The 22,717-nt window shown below is 42.6% G+C and overlaps 1 protein-coding gene across 1 annotated transcript in view; it reads left to right on the top strand.

The window, feature by feature from the left end:
- The window catches only part of LOC147100098 (protein disulfide-isomerase A3-like), a 30,694-nt gene extending 8,691 nt beyond the window's left edge, over positions 1 to 22,003 (top strand). Inside the window, exons 2-13 of the mRNA XM_085968799.1 lie at positions 3,510 to 3,588; positions 5,272 to 5,389; positions 8,017 to 8,124; positions 9,691 to 9,820; positions 12,665 to 12,781; positions 14,394 to 14,519; positions 15,528 to 15,710; positions 16,370 to 16,478; positions 17,329 to 17,457; positions 17,554 to 17,633; positions 17,729 to 17,786; positions 21,509 to 22,003. Of these exons, the coding sequence (XP_085824925.1) occupies positions 3,510 to 3,588; positions 5,272 to 5,389; positions 8,017 to 8,124; positions 9,691 to 9,820; positions 12,665 to 12,781; positions 14,394 to 14,519; positions 15,528 to 15,710; positions 16,370 to 16,478; positions 17,329 to 17,457; positions 17,554 to 17,633; positions 17,729 to 17,786; positions 21,509 to 21,625 (1,354 nt within the window). The 3' untranslated portion in view covers positions 21,626 to 22,003. The remainder of the gene's footprint in view (positions 1 to 3,509; positions 3,589 to 5,271; positions 5,390 to 8,016; positions 8,125 to 9,690; positions 9,821 to 12,664; positions 12,782 to 14,393; positions 14,520 to 15,527; positions 15,711 to 16,369; positions 16,479 to 17,328; positions 17,458 to 17,553; positions 17,634 to 17,728; positions 17,787 to 21,508) is intronic.
- Positions 22,004 to 22,717: the final 714 nt, after the last annotated feature.

Here is a 22,717-nt window from a genome sequence, read left to right as displayed (position 1 = left end):
TTTCCTGCACTCCTGAACAGCCTTTTAAATGTTTCCCATTGCTGTTCTACATCGTTGTTTGCCAATATTGTTGCCCATTTTTTCCCCCCAAGTTCTATTCTCAGCCCCTCAATCAGCTTTTCTCCAACTTATTAACCTGGTTTTCGTCATACTTATGTCCTTCTCAATTATCATCTTAAAGCGTATTATATTATGGTCACTATTACCTATATGTTCCCCTACCATTACTTCTTATCTGCTCTGGTTCATTCCCCATTACTAGATCCAATGGCGAATCCTCCCTTGTTGGGTTTTTACATATTGGGTTAGAAAGGAGTCCTGTATACATTGTATGAACTCCATTCCCTTATCCCCATTACCTACCAGTCTTCTGTCCAATTAATATCGGGGTAGTTGAAATCCCCCTTTTTAAAAAAAACTCATTTCCCTAATTTGTCTGCATATTTTTTCCTCCGCCTCCCTTCTACTATTCGGTGGTCTGTATTAGGTGCCTATTAGTGTGATTGATCCTTTATTATCTTTTATCACTTCTATTTTTGTCTTGCTGATATCCGTGTCACTTTTTTCTACTGCCATTATGTTGTCCCTAATAAGTACAGCTACTCCACCTCTGCTTTTTCCCCTCCCTATCTTTTCTAAATATGTTGTACCCTGCAATGTTTAATTCCCAGTCCTGTTTTTTCTGTAGCCATGTCTCAGTAATCCCTCACAACATATGATTGCCTCCAGCTCCCCTGTTTTATTACGGACACTCTGCATTGCTGTACAGTTTAACTCGAATAGGATTTCCTCTCTCTGTATGTTTAACCATCTTTTTAGACTCCTGTTCTATAACTCTATTTATTCCCTTGCCATCAATATCCTCCCTTACTTTATTCTTTCCTATGCTCTGTTTTCCTATTTTGTTTATATTTAGACTGGTTATGTTTCCTGTAGATCCCTCCCCCATCTTACTAATTTCAAGTCTTTGCTACTTCCGTTTATCCTTTCCACTAGGACACTGGTCCCATCCCAGTTCAGGTGGAGCCGGTCCCATCGGTACAGCTGCTTCCTGTCCCAGAACTGGTGCCAGTGTCCCATGAAAAGGAACCCCTCTTTCCCACACCAGCCCTTTAGCCACGTGTTTTCCTGACCTGTCTGCTACTATGCCAATTTGCACGTGGCTCGGGTAATAATCCTGAGATTATTACCCTCGAGGTCCTGCTTTTTAATTTAGATCCTAACTCCTGATACTCTTTCAGCAGGACCTCCTCCCTGTTCCTACCTATGTTTGTTCCAACATGGACCACGACAACTGGATTTCCAGCCTCCCTTTCCAAGTTCCTCTCCAGCTGCTGTGAGATATCCCTTACCCTGGCACTGGGTAGGCAATGCACCCTTCTGGATTCTCATTCTTGGCTGCAGAGGATGCTATCAATCCCCCTAATTATCGTGTCCCCTATCACTACCACATTTCTATTCTGCTCTCTTCCCCCCGCCCCCACCCCTTGGACAGCCTTCTGAGCCACGGTGCCTTGGTCTGCATTGTGGCTGTCCTCCCTGCAGTCGTCTTGTCCTCACAGGTAGCGAGTACATCTTACCTGTTGGACAGGACCAGTGTCTGCGAGACCTCCTTCTCAACCTCTCCCAAATCCCTGCTACCCGTCTCCCTAACAGTCACACCCTCCCTTTCCTGAACTGTGCTTTCCTCTGGCGCGTGACTGTATTCTGGTTAAAACTGTCCAGAAATTCCTCCCCCTCCCTTATGTGTCGGAGTGATTCCAACCCGCACTCCAGCTCAATGACTCTGAGCTGGAGAGATTCGAGATGGAGACATCTCCTGCAGACGTGTTTGCTCGGGACAGTCTCGCTGTCCACAAACTCCCACATACTGCAGTCCAGGCAAACAACCTGCCCTGCCATATCTTTTAGTCTAGCCTTATTTGATTTATAGTTATATTAATTAGAATTGCTCCTTGTCCTTTTCCATAGTTAATCGAAACCTTATGATACTGTGATCACTTCCCTAAATGTTCCCCTACTGACACTTGCTCCACTTGACCCACCTCATTCCCCAGAACCAGATCCAGCAATGCCTCCTTCCTCGTTGGACTGGAAACTTACTGATCCAGAAAGTTCTCCTGGACACACTTCAGAAATTCTTCCCCCTCTCTGCCCTTTACACTATTACTATCAGTCTATATTAGGATAGTTGAAGTCTCCACTAATCTAGAATTCATGCACCTCTCTGTAATTTCCCTGCAGATTTGCTCCTCTCTATCCTTCCCACTAGTTGGCAGCCTATAGAATATTACCTAGTAGTGTAATGGCACCTCCATTGTTTCTTAACTCTAACCAAATAGATTCTGTCCTTGACCCCTCCGTGACATCCTCTCTCTCCAGCACTGTAACATTCTCCTTAATCAACACTGCCACCACCTCCTTTCATTCCTTCCCTATCTTTCCTGAACACCTTATCTCCAGGAATATTTAGTACCCAATCCTGCCCTTTTTTGAGCCAGGTCTCCGTTATCGCCACAACATCATATTCCCACGTGTCTATTTGTGCCTGCAGCTCACCAACCTTATTTACCCACTTCGTGCGTTCACACACATGCACTGTAAACCTATCTTAGACCTTCTTGTATTCTCTCTCCGTCTGACCCCACCTAATGCCGTACTATTTCTTACTCTAGTGCTATCTGTGTCTCCCAATCCTTTGTGCACCTTGTTTCTCCTTTCTAATGCTACATCCTGGTGCCCATCCCCCTGCCAAATTAGTTGTAAAAAGATTGCAATGACAGTTGCGTGTATTTTGAGCAAGTTTTTGTGACGTATGTATAGTATTACAAATGTATCACTGAGGTTTGTATCTTTCCATATCAGCAAGCTATATAAGATTCTTTGTTATGTTGTATATTGCAATGCAGTTGCTGTAGTATAGCAGTGGCAAAATGCTGAAAATATGCTGTAGGAAAACGGTGGTAAATGTCAGCAACTGCATTCTATAGTATCGTAGAATGTTACTGCCCAAACGGGTTGGTCAGTGCATCAAGCCTAGACTGGTACAATAGCCAAATACTGCAGATGCCCCCGTACGCTGCCATTATCTTTAATATTGCTCTTTTTCAAGCAGCTGTCTAATTTCCTTTTTTTTTAAGAAAAATTGTGGATCTTTGTGGTAGAGAATTTCGCATTCTAACCACCCCCTGTGTAAAGGATTTTTAAAATTCTAACTCCCCTTTTAATCCTCTTTGATTATCTTAAATTTGTGGTGTCTCATTACTGTTTTACTGACCCGTGGAAACGATCTATCACTATTTACGTTATCATAACTCTTCACGATTGAGATGACCTGTATTAGATTACCTCTTCAGTTTTAATGAAGGAAGTTGAGAAGTTAGGGCTTTTTTCATCACTGATCCCTCACCCCTGGCAGCAATCCAGATCCTAGCCTAGCTGGGAGCAATGTCTGCGAGATCTGATAGTTATATTGTGTTTTATAATCCTTTTATGTTCACTTTCTGCAGGTGTGGCCACTGCAAGCGGTTGGCCCCAGAGTATGAAGCTGCCGCCACTAGGTTGAAAGGAAAAGTTCCTCTCGCTAAGGTGAGTTACTGAAAGGATATCTGCACGGGCTATCTATTGCCAACTGTGTGCAGCATTGTGTGTCGCTAGATCTAAATCAAAATACATGAAGCTCTTTGGTATCCGGGACCGGGATGGTGCCGGTTGATTAACAATTTCAGATGACGGAGAGGGTTATCTACCGAGATTATTTTTAACAAAAATTTAAAAAATCAAGAAATGTGCAGCATACAGTAATTGGGCACTCACCTACACCGCGGGAGAGTCGGACTCCTGTTATTGAGGTGTTCGGACTTCCGACAGCGCCAAGAAGCCGAGTAGTGGCAGTTTGGAGAACTACCCCCACTGACTAACTCGGCCACCGCGGGAGACTCGGACTCGGCAACATTGCCGGTTATTGAGGTGTTGTTTTCGGAGTATGAATTTTGCCGGTTAATAGAGAATTCCGGATATTTAGGTGCCGTTTAAACGAGAGTTTCCTGTATAACAAAACTGGGCTCCTTTCCAAAAATGTAAATGTAAGTTGTGGTAAAGTAAATATAGTGAAAGAAATCTTTAGCTGGTAGTGATAAACAAATCAAAATAGTCGTAACACACACACTTCACACAGCAAATGTTGGCAACTGTTTCTATGAAGCAAATTTTTCTGGTTTTGTAATCAGAAAGATGGATGTCAACTTTTTAAAAACACGTTGCACGGTATTTTGGTTAAATAAGACCACACATTTTTAAAACGAGTTAAATTGTTATGGGTTGGTTGTGCAGTGCTCTAATATGCTGAGATTTCAAAGGGTGGAATTATCTAGTGTTGCGATATGGCTAAAGTTGAAAATAATGAATAAAGATGCAGGTTGGGAGTAACTTCTGGCACATCCAACTGAAAAACTAATTTCAAGCCACAAAGTGGCAACTCACAACTCCTATGAATCTGCAAGGAAATGATCTGGCAAAGACACACTGCATTTTAGGCACAAGGTTGGGGAAGCATAAGGGTCCTTTTAAGATCTGAAAGAAATGGCGATGGTCCCTTGTGAACACGATTAGGGGTTGGGTATTGGTCTGGCATGATGGTGATGATTTTAGACACTTTTAAGCATGGGACTGTATAGAAGAACATTTTGAATGCCAAGCTCTTAATTTGTTTCTCAGTTGTGTGCACTCTGAAAGGCTTCTGTCCTGCAGCCTCAGTCATGCAATGGCTTATATGGTTGGGTTGAGTTTTGTGGTTTTACACTTGTCATAGTACTTTTATCTTCAATTAATCTTGGGTTATTAGACCAGTGGAAGTGCAGTATATATAACTTATTACTCCAGGTTGCTTGTTCAGTTTTGAGAAGTGATGATGCAGGAGAAAAACACAAGTTGGTGGTAGTATAATTAAGAGAACTTGGACAAATCACTATTGCCAGTTCTTGCCTGAGATGATTAAATTGGATTATTTCTCGTACCTTAGTGCCTATAAAACTGAGTGCTGATTGTAATCTGAAAATAGCGGTGCCAGGCTGTTAAACCTGATGCTTAAAATGGTGCAGGCACAAACGGCAACTAAAATGGCAAATACCCTACTGGCAGTCTTTGAAGTAGGAAAATATTACTTGGATTTTATTTCCTTGTAACAGTTGAGACGACTCTTCAGCCCAGTAGAATTTGTTTTTTCCAAGTAGTTCTAATACCTCATTCTGGTCGATATTTTGTGTTGACCAGGTTGACTGCACTGCAAATACAAACACATGCACCAAGTATGGAGTCAGTGGTTACCCAACTTTGAAGCTATTCCGTGATGGAGAAGAGTCTGGTTCTTATGATGGTCCTAGAACAGCGGGTAAGAACAAGCACAATGAGAATAATTTCTCATTAATGGTTATATTTTACAATGCTTGTGGGTAACTAAAGCCACCATTTCTTAAGAGGTGGTTTGGGTCACCATCTGTATCCCGATTGGTTTAAATTGTCAGGGCATATGAGTTCTTGATTACAGCTCTGATTTGGTTTAAATTGTCAGGGCATATGAGTTCTTGATTACAGCTCTGATTTGCTTATCAAGTTGCTATTTAAGTTCACAGAATTCACAGAAACCCCACAGTGCAGATAGAGGCCATTTCGGCCCATCGAGCCTGCACCGACACATATCCCACCCGATCCCCGTAATCCCTACCCCAACACATATCCCAGTAACCCCACGTATTTAATCCCCCTAGCACTAAGGGTCAATTTTTATCATAGCCAATCAACCTAACCAGTCAATCTTATCCTTTGTCCCTGATCCCACGTCTTTCTCTAATTTCTCTCATCTCCCCTTGTGCCCCTTCCGAGCTCATTATGTCCATGAGACTCGCCTCTTGTTCTCTGGACCCCATTCCCACAAAAAACTGTCACTCATTTACCTTCCTCAACCTGGCTGCAACCTTTGACTCGGTCGACCACACCATCCTCCTCCAGCGTCTTCCCCTCTTGTCCAGCTTAGTGGAACTACCATCACTTGGTTCCACTCTTGTCTATCAAATCATAGCCCAAGCATATCTAGCAATGGCTTCTCTTCCCTCCCCAACATAGTTAGCTCTGGTGTCCCCCAAGAATCTATCTATCCTTGGCCCCCTCCTCTTCATCATGATCTAGATGAGGGAACTAGATGTAATATCTCCAAGTTTGCAGATGACACAAAGCTAGGTGGGCGTGTGTGCTGTGAGGAGGATGCAGAGAAACTCCAGTATGATTTGGACAGATGCATGGCAGATGCAGTATAATGTGGATAAATGTGAGGTTATCCACTTTGGTGGCAAAAACAGGAAGGCAGATTATTATCTGAACGGCAATAGATTGGGAAAAGGGGAAGTGCAACGAGACCTGGGTGTCCTTGTGTACCAGTCACTGAAGGTAAGCATGCAGGTGCAGCAGGCGGTTAAGAAGGCAAATGGTATACTGGCCTTCATAGCGAGAGGATTCGAGTGCAGGAGCAAGGATGTCTTGCTGCAGTTGTACAGGGCCTTGGTGAGACCACACCTTGAGTATTGTGTGCAGTTTTAGTCACCATATCTGAGGAAGGATGTTCTTGCCATGGAGGGAGTGCAGCAAAGATTCACCAGACTGATACCTGGGATGGCAGGAATGACGTATGAAGAGAGATTGGGTCGATTAGGCTTATATTCGCTAGAGTTTAGAAGAATGAGAGGGGATCGCATTGAAACGTATAAAATTCTAACAGGACTAGATGCAGGAAGGATGTTCCCGATGGCGGGGGAGTCCAGAACCAGGGGTCACAGTCTAAGGATAAGGGGTAAACCATTTAGGACTGAGATGAGGAGGAATTTCTTCACCCAGAGAGTGGTGAGCCTGTGGAATTCTCTACCACAGAAGGCAGTTGAGGCCAATTCATTAAATATATTCAAGAAGGAGTTAGATATATTTCTTAAAGCTAAGGGGATCTAGGGATATGGGGAGAAAGCAGGGACAGGGTACTGAATTTGGATGATCAGCCATGATTGCATTGAATGGCGGAGCAGGCTCGAGGGGCCGAATGGCCTACTCCTGCTCCTATCTTCTATGTTTCTGTTTTCTGTCATCTACATGCTGCTCCTCGGCGGCGTCATCATCTGAAAACATGGGATCAGTTTCCATACGAACTTTGACAACACCCAGTTCTATGTTTGCACCACCTGTCTCAACCCCGCCACTGCCTCTCTTGTCACACTGCTTGTCCGACATCCAAACTTGGATGAGCTGCAATTTCCTCCAGTTAAAACATTTGGATGACCGAAGCCATCGTCCTCGGCCCTACCACAAACTTCATATCCTTGCCACTGATTCCATTCCCCGTCCCAGCCATCGTCTCCAATAGAGCCAAGCTGTTTGCAGCCCTGATGTCTTACTCGACCCCAAGCTGAGCTTCTGCCCGCATATCGTCTCCATCAAAAGACCGCATGCTTCTGTCTCTGTAGCGTTGCCCGTCGCCTCCCCCTCCTCCCTTTGCCTCGGCCTCTCTGCTGCAGAAACCCCCATGTCTCCATGCTCTCTAAACTTCAGCTCGTTCAAAACTGTTGTTGGTATCCTACCCTGTGCTCGTCATTCCCGTCCTTGCTGACCTACATTGGCTCCCGATCACCCAACGCTACCAATTAAAAAAAATCTCAGCCTTGTAATTAAATACCTTTTTTTCTGGCCTTGCCTCTCCCTATCTATGCACCTCTTCCACCCCTCTGCCCCGCGCCACCCAAGAACTCTGCGTTCCTCTGACTCTGGCCTCTTGTGATCCTTCAGTAAATCTCTACCAATTATGTGAATGATGAATAGTTTTGGGTTTGTGTATCATGCCGTGTGACTCACCCAGGTGCTGCAACGTAATTGTTGTATAGTTTTCTCTTGGCGCCACTCGGGGCTAATCATGACCACTAACTTGGTTATAAAGATGTCTTTAGCTCTGCAGTAATTCATCCGCCTGTTACATCTGCACAGATGGAATTGTCAGCCAGTTGAAGAAACAGGCAGGACCCAGCTCTGTGGAAACCACATCTGCCGAAGCGTTGGCGAGCTTCATTAATGACGCCGATGCTTCAGTTATTGGTGAGTGATATGCCTATCAATTAGTCCAATAAAAGGCGACGAGTTAAGAACGTAACTGAAGGTTTTTATTGGCTAAATAACAGAGCCCACCCTCGTGGGTGATCCGATCCAACAGGGAGGAATACTAGCCAGTCAGCTACCTTTATACCTGGGCAGGTAATGGGCGGAGTCGGAGGTGGTCAGCCCAGGTATAACAGTGCGACAAGAGGCGACCTCGTGTAGTGATGTGACAGTGAGAACAATATACAGTGATAACTATTAACAGTGGTTTACCACAGTGAGTAAATGCCATTAAATTCTAACGGGACACAAGTGACTTTTTTATGGGCTATGTCCAAGTTGCACGTGAAAAATTTTGGATCCATATTTGCAGCAGCTCTTTGCTGAGAGTCGGGTTTAATGGCATCTGTAGGATTGCACTTGTTAGCCTATTAACTAAATTGTCTGAAGTTTACGGCATTTTGAGTAAACGGGGCATGTCTATATATGGATTTGATATTTACACGACTTTTAGATGCGAAGGGAGGGAAAGAATGGGAAATGTTGAAACCTCCACATTGTGATCCTGCCAGATGTTCTAAGCCATCTGCAGCTGTACAGCGCCATTAAGTTTGAAACATTACCAAGTCCTCATTTATGTAGTGCATTCTAGGTAGGAGTAGCGCGGCCACAGTAAAAGTATTGCTTGTGGGGAATTTCCTCCATTTAAGCTAATATCCATGAACTGAAATTGGCCATGTGTAGCCTCTATCCCATTGGAAGAAATAATGAGAATATCAGATGTCGATTTCTATTATGGAAGATATATTTGCATAAAGAATTGTTTTCTTGTTTAATGGAGCTGGAAGAACTTGGTGATCTTGTTTAGTTATCTTTGGGTTGTGTATGTGTTCTGTGCTGCAACTGACGTACAGAAAAACCTATTTGTAACCTTATCCGAGCTAAATTATGTATTTATACATACAGTCCAAACATGTCTTTCTGTATTCGTTGCATAAGTGTGCCCATGTGATCAATTCACTTTTATTTAATTAATCACTGGGGTACGGTTCATTAATTCTTGCAATTTTTCTGCAAATAGAACAATTTTAAGCTTTCTCCACTCACTACTCAATACTAAAGGCATACAATTGATTGAAATAATATTAAAGGCCCAATAATAATGCTAGTAAAATATTACAATGTACTTCGTTAACTTTTAAACAGCTTTGTCATCATTCAGCAAAGTATATGTTTCACCTACAATGATCTAATGTACAGGAACAGAAGCAGATAGTAGATTTTGTTTTACAAACTATTTACCTTTGCTTGCTATAAAGTCTTTTTAAATATTGCTGGCCTTCAAGTCTACTGGGTTTTCATGCATGATTTATTGGAAATGTCTGTTACAACCGTAACCAAGAATTGTTACTTCCTAACTAAGTTAGAAGGATTTTTGGGGGGTTGGTGGAGGGAATGAAGTGGAAAGGAATGGTTCTGAAATGTGCATTATGTGTAATTCTGCTTCTGATTTGCCAAAATGGTTAATGACTACAACTTGTATTAATGTGTCTGTCTATTGTGCAGGTTTCTTCAAGGACTCTGCTAGCGCATCCCAGGCAGATTTCCTTAAAGCAGCAAGTGCAATGAGGGAGAACTACCGTTTTGCACACACCAATACAGAAGAGCTACTTGAAAAATATGAAATTGAGAATGAGTATGTACTGATGTGTATTTGGAACCATCCAATCTTAACCATATCTTCTGACGACAACACAGTAGTGCACAAAAGAGCTTTTATATTATGGAGATGTTTGTCTCCTGACTTTTAGTGGACTTCAACAAACTTAAATTCATTTCCATTTCTCTCTAATAATGTGACTTCAGTGGTAATCCCTTTGCATTGGTTTTCAGGGTCACTCCCAAATGGTGCATTATCCTAAATATTTGGCAACTCACTAAATGGATTCTTTTCTCTTAAATTACACTCCCCTGAAGTGCAAGGTTTTTATGACTGAGCTGAAGAAATATTTGAGGCCTTGCAATTATGCCGCACCATATTGGCATGCAAATACCTTTGCTGTTTTAATAGATGCAATAACCCACTTAAATGGGTTCATCTCTTAAAGAGCAGACCAGGGAATTTCATACCAACACATTTAGCATTCGAACACTTAATATTGCACTGCTTAATTTCAAGGCTTTGTTTTTTTTTAATTCAGGGGCCATTTTTACTTTACTATTTGTACCATACTTGGTTTTTTCACCCCTGCCTTTTATCCGTTTTATATTTTGATCGTTTTCTGCTCCATATTTAAGTGCTAGAGGTTTTTTTCGTTGTGTATACAAGTCACACCCAGAACTGAATTTTTTTTTTGAATGTATGTAACTCTGACCCAAGTCAGCATTCATTTAATTTGTCCTTTTCCTGGATATCATGTGGGGGAAAAACTCTGTGCCAGAGTTTGGTCAGTTTCAGAAATAATGAAGTTTTGTTCTGAGTTCAATAAAAGCTGCTCTTGTTTAATACTTGGGTTGTGAGGGCTTGACCGGGTAGATGCTGAGAGGCCGTTTCCCCTGGCTGGAGAGTCTAGAACTTAGGGTCACAGTCTCAGGATAAGCACTCAGCCATTTAGGACTGAGATGAGAAATGTCTTAACTCAGAGGGTTGTGAGTCTTTGGCATTCTCCAGAGGTCTGTGGGTGCTCGGTCATTGAGTATATTCAAGACTCTGATTGATCGCTTTTTGGACACTAAGGGAATCAAGGGATATGAGGATAGGGCGGGAAAGCAGAGTTGATTTTTAAAGTTCAGCCATGATCTTATTGAATGACAGAGCAGGCTCGAGGGGCTGTAAGGCCTACTCCTGCTCCAATTTATGTTCTTGTTACAGTATAAAGTGACTGTATTTGGAATTTTATCCTATTGGTGACAGAAGCCACCTTGTTTGTAATGCTGGGCAGCTACCCCAACAGGAAGGTGCAATCCACAATGAAAAGCACGCTGCTAGTCCTGAATATATGGGCAGTGAAGTGCTTTTCCCCGGTACTTCACTGTATATGTGCACAGATCTCTCTTGTAATGTAATGCAGTGAGAGAAGCAGGTGGAAGCAATGTTTGGGAAAGCAAAAGTTAATGCCATATCTGGGGTTCCTGACCTGGCTTTTCTGGATTTGTGCCACCTGTGATCGCGAGTAATAGAAATTTCACCATAGCATGTGTGAATGAGAGTGCCATCACCATGTTGAAGCTTTCTAGCTTCATCTGGTTTTCCTACCCTCTAATATTATTCCAAGTACAGGAAACTTTGGTTTATCCGGAGGTTAACTGTCCAGAATGCTCGAGCCACCGGCAAAAATCAGGAGCCGTTTCGTTAGGTTTTTTTTCTTTTCGTTGCTTTTTTTTCACCAGTCAGGCTCTGCAAGGTCTCGCTGAAGCTGTTGCTAAGCTACAGAGACGCTTGCAAGGTACGGCTGACTGTTTAGAAGCTGTTGCTGAGCAACAGGGTTTGTTGCCAGATACGGAGCTCAAAATCTCCGTATGTTTCAACATTAGCGCTGGTTTGTCCGGCAGTTTTGATGGGACGGCAACAGCTCGGTCCCGTCGGTGCCGGATAGCACAAAGTTTCCTGTATTTACCCAAATCCCTCTTGTGCTGTGATTGATTTGGTTTCATTAGCCACTTGTAGTAAAGCATTCCATATTTTAATAACCTTGCGTGTGTGTGTTGGGCCAGGAGTCTAACCTGCCCTTTCATGCTGTGATGGCAAATGTGAACCAAATAATTGCATGGTGTAAATAAGCATGCCAACTTTGGACAATAAGCTACCTGACAGCTCAGACCTTCCCACCCTCATCAATTAGTCTGCAGAACCTTGGACAAATAAAAATAATTTGTAGCATATACAGTAAATCTCCAAAATGAGAAACCATTTGTTTGGCACATATTTCTCGCATTTGGATAAGAACAACGATTTCTTGCCAGGGTGGAGTTATAAATACTGGTCATTAAATGCCTGAGGTAAAATTGTGTTTAGTTATAAGCTTGTTCATTTTAACGAGAACAGTGTTGGTCCCTCCATGAGTGGTATTTAAAACTGAAGTCCTTTCCCTGTTTGGCAGCACAAACCTATTGGCTACTTGCTGACTTTAGCAAAAATTAAATTACAAAAAAAAAGGCTGGAATGTTTTAAAATGGAAATGACGGGTTCAGAATGCGCCTGAACATTTCTTTCTCGAGCAACTGCTGAGAGAAGCCCCATCACGCACGTGCAAATTCCAGTCAGTGATGTGCGCTTTGCGTTGTGATGGCGTCCCAGCAGCTAGCATTCACGATAAATGCAGTTATACGTTAGTGCAGTAAAAGCCGATTCTGAAGCATTTCAAATGAATTTGTATTAATTCTCGATAAAATCCAAATCCTTTTATTTTTCTTTTGGGGGAAAAAAATACCACTTTTTTTAAAAAGCAAAATGTATTGTTAAATTTCTATGTACTGAAGTCTTGATCCTTTTATATGATTTGCTAACCACGTACCTAATACCCACTTTTATTTTTAATAGGGGCATTATCTTGTTCCGACCTCCAAAACTGGCAAACAAGTTTGAGAGCAGCAGTGTACAGTACACAGAAGAGAAGTTCACAAATGCAAAAATAAAAAAATTTGTTCTAGACAACATGTAAGTCCAGATTCTGTTAGAGCTTTATAACCAGCAGAACCTTTCATTATTTGTTACTGTTTTGAATATGGATCTTGATTCTTTGCAATGCTTAGTGAAGTTGATTCCTGTCCTGGAGAGGGTAAATATGTGTTAATGTTCATTTTTGAACAAGGCAGCTGAATGGTAAAATCGCAAACATTTATGATCACACTGGGGGACTTTAAACCTAATGTAAGAACATCTAAGTAAATGGCATTATTCATGGCCAAAATGTTGCCTTCTGTTGGTCATTACATGGTTACATGGAAATCACAAGATTTTTATATTAATTTGTTCTTTGTTTTACCTGTATACGGAACTCCTAACTGCAGGCTAACTAATGCCCTGCTTTTGTACTGAATGCTCTTCTAGATAAAACCAAGAATCCCATTTTCCCCATAATGACTTTTTCCAACTACAATTCTGCTTTTCAAGGTTTCTGTATCAGCAATCTCTTTTTCTGCATTTATTTACATTTAACTGTATTGTCATATCTGCACGTGCCCCATACCTGCTTATGTTCTGAGGTCTCGCATTATTCCTCAGCTTGCCATGCTCCCAATTTGGTGCCATCAGCCAATCGATGGCCTCTTCTCCAAATCATTTATGTATATGGGGTTCAAGAGAGGTCCCAGCAGTGAAATCTGTGGCATTCCATGAACTGCACTTTGCCAATCTGAGAAATATCCATATACACCTAGTCTCTGCCTTATGTCCTTAAGGTATCTCTTTATCCATACTGCCACTTTACATTTACTACTATGGGCCTTAATTTCTGAAATGAGTCTCTGGCATTTTATCAAATGCCATTTGAAAGTCAAAATATACTGCATCCACTACATTCCCGTTGAGTTCTGTAATTTCCTCGAAGAATTAAATTTGTCACCTCTGCCCTGCTCTTAAAGAATCCATACTGACTGTCTTCACTTAGTCCATACTTTCTAAGTGTTCACTAATGCTATTCATTGCTTTGGTCCTTAGCAGTCTTCTCGTTACTGGCTAACTGGTCTGCAGTTATTGGCTTATCCCTTCCCCCCCCTTTTTAAACAGTGTGTCAGATTCACCACCCTCCAATCCTTGGGTACAATTCCTGTTTCCCTTTGAATGGGTTTTATATTTAACAAATCAGAAATGAGTCTGATATTCTGGCGTGTCATTGGTGACCATTAGCACTAGTAATGTGAGTAGGCACGAATCTTGTTCACCAGTTTCCTGGTGAGATTGTGTAGGTGGATGTTCTTTCCAGTTTTAGCTATAAAGCAGCCTGCAGGACTCTGGAGTGGTCCTACACAGTTTTTAAATGTGGAATTGTTGGGGTTGTTACTGGGCAATAAACACCAATTGGGAAGGTAGATTTTTCAACTGATGGATGATTTCGACAAGGCGGTTGATCTGCAACGCCAGTTTTAGTTGAAAATCTACCCCATCAGTTTCACCCAAAAAATACAGACGGTATTTGAATACATGCACCTGACTTTAGCCGAAGGAATTTCAAACGGTCCGTTCTGATTTCTGCTTAACATTGCCTAACAAAGCCTTTTAGTAAATACTGCAGTCAATTCTTGTAACCTGATATTTCTTTTAATGGCAGCTTTGGTATCTGCCCCCATATGACTGAAGATAATAAAGACCAGTTAAGAGGGAAGGACTTGCTAGTAGCTTACTATGATGTTGATTATGAAAAGAATCCAAAGGGTTCCAACTACTGGAGAAATAGGTACTGACTGCATGGTTGTTTTAACTGTTAAGTGCCTTCTGTTTTTACTCCGTGCTTGGCGTGTAGATGTGTTTAATCTTTAGAATATCTAATGTTCTGTATCATTTTATTGTACTGCTCAATCTCAGCAAGTTTCAGTATTAAACAACCATCATCTTCAAAATTGCAATATTTTAACTTGGTTAGAAATGTTTATATATGTTGCAGATTTCAGCGAAGCAATTTGAATACAGGTAGACTATCCTTTATCCGAAAACCTCGGGACCAGCCGAGTTTCGGATAAAGGAGAATTTCGAATTTCGGAAGGTGGGTCGGCGGGGGGTCGTGCGCACGACTTACGCTGACGCTCAGCGTAAGTCAGTCGGGGTCGGCGGGGGTCGGGGCTGGCGGGGTCGGCGGTTGTTGGGGCCGGGGGGGTCGGCGGCTGGCGGGGTCGGCGGTTGTTGGGGCTCGCGGGGGGGTCGACGGTTGTCGGGGCTGGCGGGGTCGGCGGTTGTCGGGGCTGGCGGGGGGTCGTGCGCACGACTTACCCTTTATCCGAACTTCCACAACCGGAACCCTCTAAAAAAAACCTTCGGTTTTTAGAGGGTTTCGGTTTTCGGAAGTCCGGATAAAGGGTAGTCTACCTGTAGTCCTGTCCATGGGATTGTAGCACATTAAATACAGTGGCTGTTGAAGATCTTTAATGCTGTGTTTTTTCCTTTGTGCATTCTGAGGTATATTAGATTATGCTCCAGAAGGCACAAAGGGAAAAAACACAGCATTAAGGTGCGCACAGTTGTCCTTCGTCTTGTATTGGGTGGGGGTGTAGGATAATGGATTTTATAAATTTGAAGCTGGGTTCTGGTGTGGGTTTAGTTATGGATCGCGTCCCAAAATTTCTTTTATTTCACTGTTCTTCTCTTCTAAAATCTTCTGTTAACTTTAGGTCATTTGTTTAGTAACTTTTGTCTGTATATGGTTTACAATATTTAATTATTTGTTCCGTCCGTTCTTCTAATTCTACAGAGTAATGAAGGTCGCTCAGAAATTCCTGAATGCCGGCGAGAAGCTGAATTTTGCCGTTGCCAGCCATAAAACCTTCAGCCATGAGCTCTCCGAATTTGGCTTGGACGCTGTCACTGGTGACGTTCCTGTGGTTGCTATTAAGACTAAAAAAGATGAAAAATACGTGATGCAGGAGGAGTTCTCGTAAGTATTGTGAATCGGTGGTGGAAATCCGAGGCCCTTTTTGGCATGTTCTCATCAGAAGTGTCGCTGGTACATTTGGACTAATGTGATTAGAATAATCCACCTTCGTAGAAGAGGTTGTTACACTATCTGTGGTATGTCCATGAGCTGGGATGATACTAGAGGATTGTACAAAGTTAATGTTGGAAAAGCTTGCCTTCGGACTGTTTGTGATGCATACCTCAAATTAAGTAACTTAGGCTCTGCACGCAAACATGCAGAGCACGGGTACAAAACCGACAGATGCAGAAAGCTTGGCTTCTTTGTTTAACGCTAACCTTTTGTAATGAGGATTACTGTAGGGGTACAATTAAAAAGTTATTTTGTTTTAAACTGTAACATCTGTCCTTTGGAAATATATCTTTTAACATTTTTGTAGCATTGTCCTTGGATTTGTGATTGCTATGCTGCCTAGACACTGTACAAGCTGCATAGATCCAAACTAAACCTTTTATTTAGGCAGTCTTGCCAGAAATATAGTGTTGTCTTGGCATGCAGTACTTTAACTATGAACTTTCTTGCGGTGCTAAAAACCCTTCATTGGTACCAAGTAACTAAAGATTCATATTTAGTAAGTAAGACATTTTTTTGAAGAGCTGATTTTTTTTTATCCCCCCCAGGCGTGATGGCAAAGCACTGGAGCGTTTTCTAGAGGACTACTTCGCTGGCAAGCTGAAACGTTACCTGAAGTCTGAGCCAATTCCAGAGAGCAATGATGGTCCTGTGAAGGTCGGTCTCTTGCATATTTGTTGTTCTTTCCCATCGAGCTGTTTTCCACTATAGGCTGAAGTGGCTTATTATTCTCTAGTTGCACACTCTGCTGCAACTGCACTACCTGCATAGCACTTCCTTAATTTGATTACTAAGTTGCTTGCTAGTACAGTGACTTAACAATGTTGGGTTCTAAAAATTGTCAGTAATGGTGTATTGTATGTGGAGCTATGTAATGATGTAAGTTATACTAATTTTATCGAGTGTTCTTTTTCCAGATGGTTTGATTTTTGGGGGTGCTAGAAGGCTTTATTTTGGTACCATTTGCTGGGTTTCTTGAGAGACCAAACGTTGGAATTATTAGATTAGAAAAAGGCCACCGCGTCTACCATCCTGGGAGGTGCACGATACAACAATAAGGGACTTGTTGATTAATATGGCAATCCCCAGACATGAGGCAAGGAAACTTGCAGTGGTGGAAAGCTTTGGGAACAATAGGTCCAAAATCTCCTGTTCCTTCCAAGCATGTTAGACTTGCCACATGTCGAGTCCAATTACTCCTGTGGTGAAAAAGCTGACTGTATCCTTGGCAGCATTTCTGTTAATCTTTTAATGTTCAGCATCAGCTGTTTGGAATTTTTTTGTAAATGGCCCTATGTCGAGTCTGGAAAGTAGATCAGATTTATACATTTGCGAGGGAGGAAGGAGTTGAATGGGGCGATGTTTTTCATATTTTGTAATGGCCAAAGAATGTTTCCAGTATTAAATATTTTCAAAAAATGATTACTGTTATGAATGTTATGTAGTCAGAATTTAGTGCTCCTGCCTGCAGCTGCTCATTTGCTATTACAAACCTTTATTTTAACAGGTTGTAGTAGCTGAGAACTTTGATGACATTGTAAATGATGAAACAAAGGATGTCCTGATTGAATTTTATGCTCCGTGGTGTGGCCACTGCAAGAGTCTGGAACCAAAGTATAAGGAGCTTGGCGATAAGGTTAGATTGTATTCTGTTGTCCAATCTGATTGTGAAAATAGACCTTAGTTTAAAAAAAATTGCTCCATTATATTCTCAATTTTTTTTTCATGCCAGGCAAGCAGTGATTCTAACATTGTCATTGCTAAGATGGATGCTACAGCCAATGATGTGCCTTCACCTTATGAAGTTCAAGGGTAAGAGCATCAAAAACAACCATTTTATTGTTTCAAATTAAGTCCCCGATTTGGAGCTTCTTCTGAAATTTTAATGTTTTGTTTCAAATATTTAGGTTCCCCACGATTTATTTTGCCCCAATGGGTAAAAAGCAGAGTCCAAAGAAATATGAGGTATGTTTTGTAACTTCTTCATTTTTATTAATATGTTGGTCTGATCATCAGCTTCTGTACCAAAAATATGTAAAGACAAAGGAATGAGGGTTTAACTCTACATTATTGGTACTTAAATGTCATCTATATATATAAAGCGGCTCTTCTGTCTGTCCCGATGTCTGTCTGTCCGTTCTCTATACGTTTGAAAGTTACAGAGCGTACCGACGCGCGCATCACCTCAAAAAAAAAAAGCTTACGATTCCGGACCGGTCATAGGCGTATTTACGTTTCGGCCGGACAAAAATCCCGCCCGCGGTATCCCAAAAACATTCAGCGTTCCGCTCATTAGCATCTCATTAGCGACCGTGTGACGTCGAGGTCCACCAATCGGAAGGCTGGTTCCTTCCTACAGTTGAGTGTCGAGTGACTCGACGATTGACCAATCCTACGCTTCGGTGACCTGACCGGTCGACCAATCGCGGTGCGTGTGGACGGGCCTTATCCTTCTGAACTGAGGTGAGTGGCCGCCATCTTGATTTTTCACTTTTTTCCCCCACACTTTGTGTGTTAGGGAACTAAGGTAAATATTTTAATGATGTGTTAGGGAATTAAATAACAATTTAATAGGGGGGGGGGAGAGCCTCGGGAAATCGCCGGGGGGGGGGGGAGAGCCTCGGGAAATCGCGGGGGGGGGGGGGTGGGGGAGAGCCTCGGGAAATCGCCGGGGGGGGGGGGCTCGCGCCACCCGCCCGCCCACAGCGGCCGTCCATCAACCGCGCGATACGCGGGGGACCTCCGCTCCGGACCTCAGGCGCTAGGCAGGGGGAGGGGCCGGAGAGCGGGACAGAGGGCAGTGGGGGAGGGTAGGTGTGGGGGAGGGAGGGAGAGGAGGGGAGGGATAGGACAGGGCGAGGACATGATAGGGAGAGGGGGGACACAGGGGCAGGGAGACCAAGCGCCCCAAAATTGCCCTCGCAACGCGGGGCTCCCCAGCTAGTTTAGTTATATTCTATTGGAAGACAGGTACACCATCCAACCAAGGAACTTCACCTGGGACAGAGTCCCTCCAGATGCTCTTGAGACAAAGATAATTTCAATCATTGGGTACCGAATGAGACTGGGGGGTCGATTTTCCTGAAGCTGTCGGGAAGAAGGCGGGACTACAACTTTCGGGTTTTAGACCCGCCTACATCGACGTCTGACCAATCCACGCCCAGCGGGCTCAGCAGGCCAATTAAGGGCCACCCGGCAACAGGTGACGTCACAGACTGCAATTTCATCTGTCAAGAGGTCTTGACAGATGAAATATCAGTGTTTCGCAGCTGTTTGAAGCTGCCAAACACTGACAGTCTAAGTTCTAACCTGAGTCCTTCTACGCAGACTCAGTTAGAACTGTCATCGGCAATGAAAGCTGAAGGCTGTCACTTTTGACAGATCGCAGCCGTTCAGCTTTCCGTGCCGGCTGAGTGATGGACTCCCGACGCCTACAGTAAGCACAGGTTATTTAAACTTCTTTACACACTTTAGACACACCAAACACACTTACCTTTGCATTCATGCACCCATCACTCACCTGAACACCGACATCGCGACCCCTCCAACTCCTTCAACCCGACGGCCCGCCTGCTCTAACCTGGCGTGGTTTGGAGCCGTCGGGAATCACACACGACACCCCTCAAATTAGGAATTAGGCTAAAAACTGCCTGTTAACTACCTGTTGACAGGCAGTTAATTGGCACTAATCCCTTCCCGCCTCGGGTCGGCGGGTCCCAGTGCGGGGCGGGTACCCGCCGCCTCTGAAACTTGCGGGGTTTTGGGTGGGATGGTGTCGGGACCCCCGAATTCGGGATTCCCCCGCCGCCCCCCCACACACACACACACGCCTGAAACCCTGCCTGACTGCTCCAGGAAAATCGACCCCTAGAATTCCAGAGCAGCTCCACATCAGCCGCAGTGTCTTGATGTTGCTACCAGTAGCAAAAGTCTCGTCAACTTCAGAATCGGTTTAATTCAAAATCAATCTTGGCTTTGTTGCCTTAACCTGGAGTCAAAATCTCAGTGTTAAGAAACCAAGAAAATAAGTGCTGAGGTACAAGCTTGCATATCATCCAAAATATCCTTGCATCAAAGAATATAAAACATGTCTCCCATTGCTAAGGGATCAGAAACTCCCAGGGATAAGCCTTGCCGCTGCAGGATGCTTAGATCACAGAGGCCGGGTTTTTCTGACGAGACTCACTGCTGCTGCTCAAGACTTTTGATAGTGGTGCAGTATAGGGTCACAATAGTAGCACAGTGCAGCTCAAATTATGTAGGTGACCGGACTTCCCAGCCCTTGTTTTACAGGAAACTTTCATTTAACCAGAGGTTAAAGTCCGGAAAGCTCTATCAACCGGCAAAATTCAGGAGCCGTTTTTTTTACTTCTCGTTGCTTTTTTTTCCCCAGTCAGGCTCTGCAAGGTCTGTAGCTAAGCAACAGCTTCAGCTAGAGACGCTTGCAGCTGCGGCCGACTATTTTGAAGCTGTTGCTAAGCAACAGGGTTTGTTGATTCACACGGCGCTGAAAAGCTCTATGTTTTAACATTGCTGCTGGTTTATACGGCAGTTTTGATCTAACGGCACCAGCTCGGTCCCGTCAGTGCCGGATACCAGAAAGTTTCCTGTACATGGTTTACCCCAGAGAAGAAATCTCATCACTCTAGGCAAATTTTCTTACAAGTGTGGTGACTTGTTTTGGGAGTGACAGATTTTAATTGTGTGTTTTTTGGAGGGGTTGCATTTAATTAGCTGCATTTCTTGTTCTCCTCCCTCCGCTATCATTAGTATTGGTAGAAGCTGTCAAACATTTAAAATTAATTTTGAAACTTTTTAAAGGCTGAAAGCATGTTTTCCCAGTGTGTGCAACCATTTCCTTTTAAGCAAGCACATGCTTTTAAATATGAGCTGCTGGCCAAAGTTTGTGGATGCCTCATTTAGGTTGTGCATAAACTTTTCGATCTGCATAAGGCCAAGGATGTGCAAGCAGCTGTAAATAATTATTGTAAAACTCCAGACAATTGGATAACACTGCATTGTAGCAACAGCTAGACAGAAAAGCTTAAACCTAACCTGAACTGCAAATTTGACTCTAGATTTTCCCATTTTCATGTTTCATTTATTTTCTTGGATAGATTTACTATCATCCAGGTATTATCTAGTCGTGGGTGCATACAATCCGTATTAGTCCTCCGATCTCCAAATCCAGTCGGAATGACTGCCAGTTACTGTTTTTTTTACGTCTTGGTTCCTCGTCTGACTATATATGCAGACCATCCTTTTTGTTTCTTCTATCTGAGAAAGATCTTCAGTTATCAACAGTCAGTTCCCTCCTGCATGTACTATTTTTAGTAGCCATTCGAAGTCAATTATCTTGTGGCATGGGAATAATGAGCAGAATAGTGTTGGAAACATCTTCAGTACCAACTTCTGTTTCCAAAACTTCTGCACCCAACCTTCAGTGTATTGAAGGTGCACTTAGTTGAGGACTAATTTGGATTTGATGGGGGGGGGGGTTCCTTTGAACTCCAGACTCTCTAAGTGAACTTTGAGTCCATACTGAGCAATTTTAAAAGACCAGATAGTTTAAGAGTAGTTTAAATTCTAAAATCTACAAGCTATTTTCATCACTGTTTATCTCCTGGTTTGTCATGTGTTAGCTATTGATGTCTGGCATTATACTGACAATTGTGTTCTTAATTCAGGGAGGCCGTGAAGTTAGTGACTTAATGAACTACTTGAAGAAAGAATCTACACATCCTCTGGCTGTAGCGGCAGAAGAAAAGAAATCAAAGAAGAAGAAGGACAAGGAAGACCTGTAAATTACTGGAAGCACCTCAAAAATGCTAAAATATTGATATGCAAGGAGTAATTGGAGCCAGGGTTGGGTTAGAGATTTGGTGGTGGTATAGTCACTTTCTAAGAGGATTCACAGTCTGCCATACCAGTCCCATTTCTGTATCAATTTTAAGATGCACTATCGATGAGTTATTGAATCAAAAGGGGCAGAAATTCAGGTTTTGTTTTGGTCTTATTTTGTACTGGTGAATGTTTTTGTACATTTTGAACAATAAACCCCTTTAAACCAAACTGAAAGCACAGCACTGTTTGCACACTGAATTTGTAGCGCTTTATGTATAGTATTTTCAGTTTGCTCATTATCTGGGATTGTAATTTGATTAAACACGTTAAGTGCAGTATGTAATTGCTCACTTTAAGAATCATTTGAACTAGTACAAGTACAACTCTGTAACTTAACATCTGTAAATTGCAAATGTGAGGAGCTAATCTACAATATTAGGAGCAAAACTTAAAACTACCGTGGGATCCTGTGCTAGGGGCGAAACATTCAAGTAATAGCTCTTGTGATAAAACCACAAACATCCTATTTTCTACCTTTTCTGCTGTGTGAAGGCTGAGTACCCAGATGTACTAACAACCCCAGGAAACTATATACCATCCTAATCCTACCTTGTTTGTTAAAATAGTTCCTTTTTTTTTCTCCCCTGCTCCACGGTCTGGATGATCCAGTACAATGAAGATGTCCTGGACCAGATGGCTGCTAGTGCTACTCTTGGCTATCTACCAGGAGGTGTGCAAAAGCAGATTTGGGTAACATGCTTTGGCATTTGCCTCGATGTTACTTCCCTAATGCCCTATATTTAACATTTAATCTCTTTCCCTTTTACTGAGAGTATTGTTTATGCTTTTGTGCACCTTCAGAATTGGGGTAGTCTATATTGCCTTCAATGGCTAAAGTCCTTGTAGATCCATTCTGTTCTGTTACCACTCCCATTAGTGTTGTGAATGTATGGTGATGATTAATTTGCCTTTTCTACATAAAGGTGACATTTAACCTTGTTTTGAAGTCAACATTCATAAACCCTGAGAAATAATAAGCTTTGTTTATAAAA

The sequence above is a fragment of the Somniosus microcephalus genome, chromosome 27 (assembly GCF_052327205.1).
Source record: "Somniosus microcephalus isolate GS21.2 chromosome 27, FLI_Smic_1.0, whole genome shotgun sequence".
In the NCBI taxonomy this organism is placed as follows: domain Eukaryota; kingdom Metazoa; phylum Chordata; class Chondrichthyes; order Squaliformes; family Somniosidae; genus Somniosus; species Somniosus microcephalus.
This window is presented reverse-complemented; position numbering and strand designations above follow the sequence as displayed.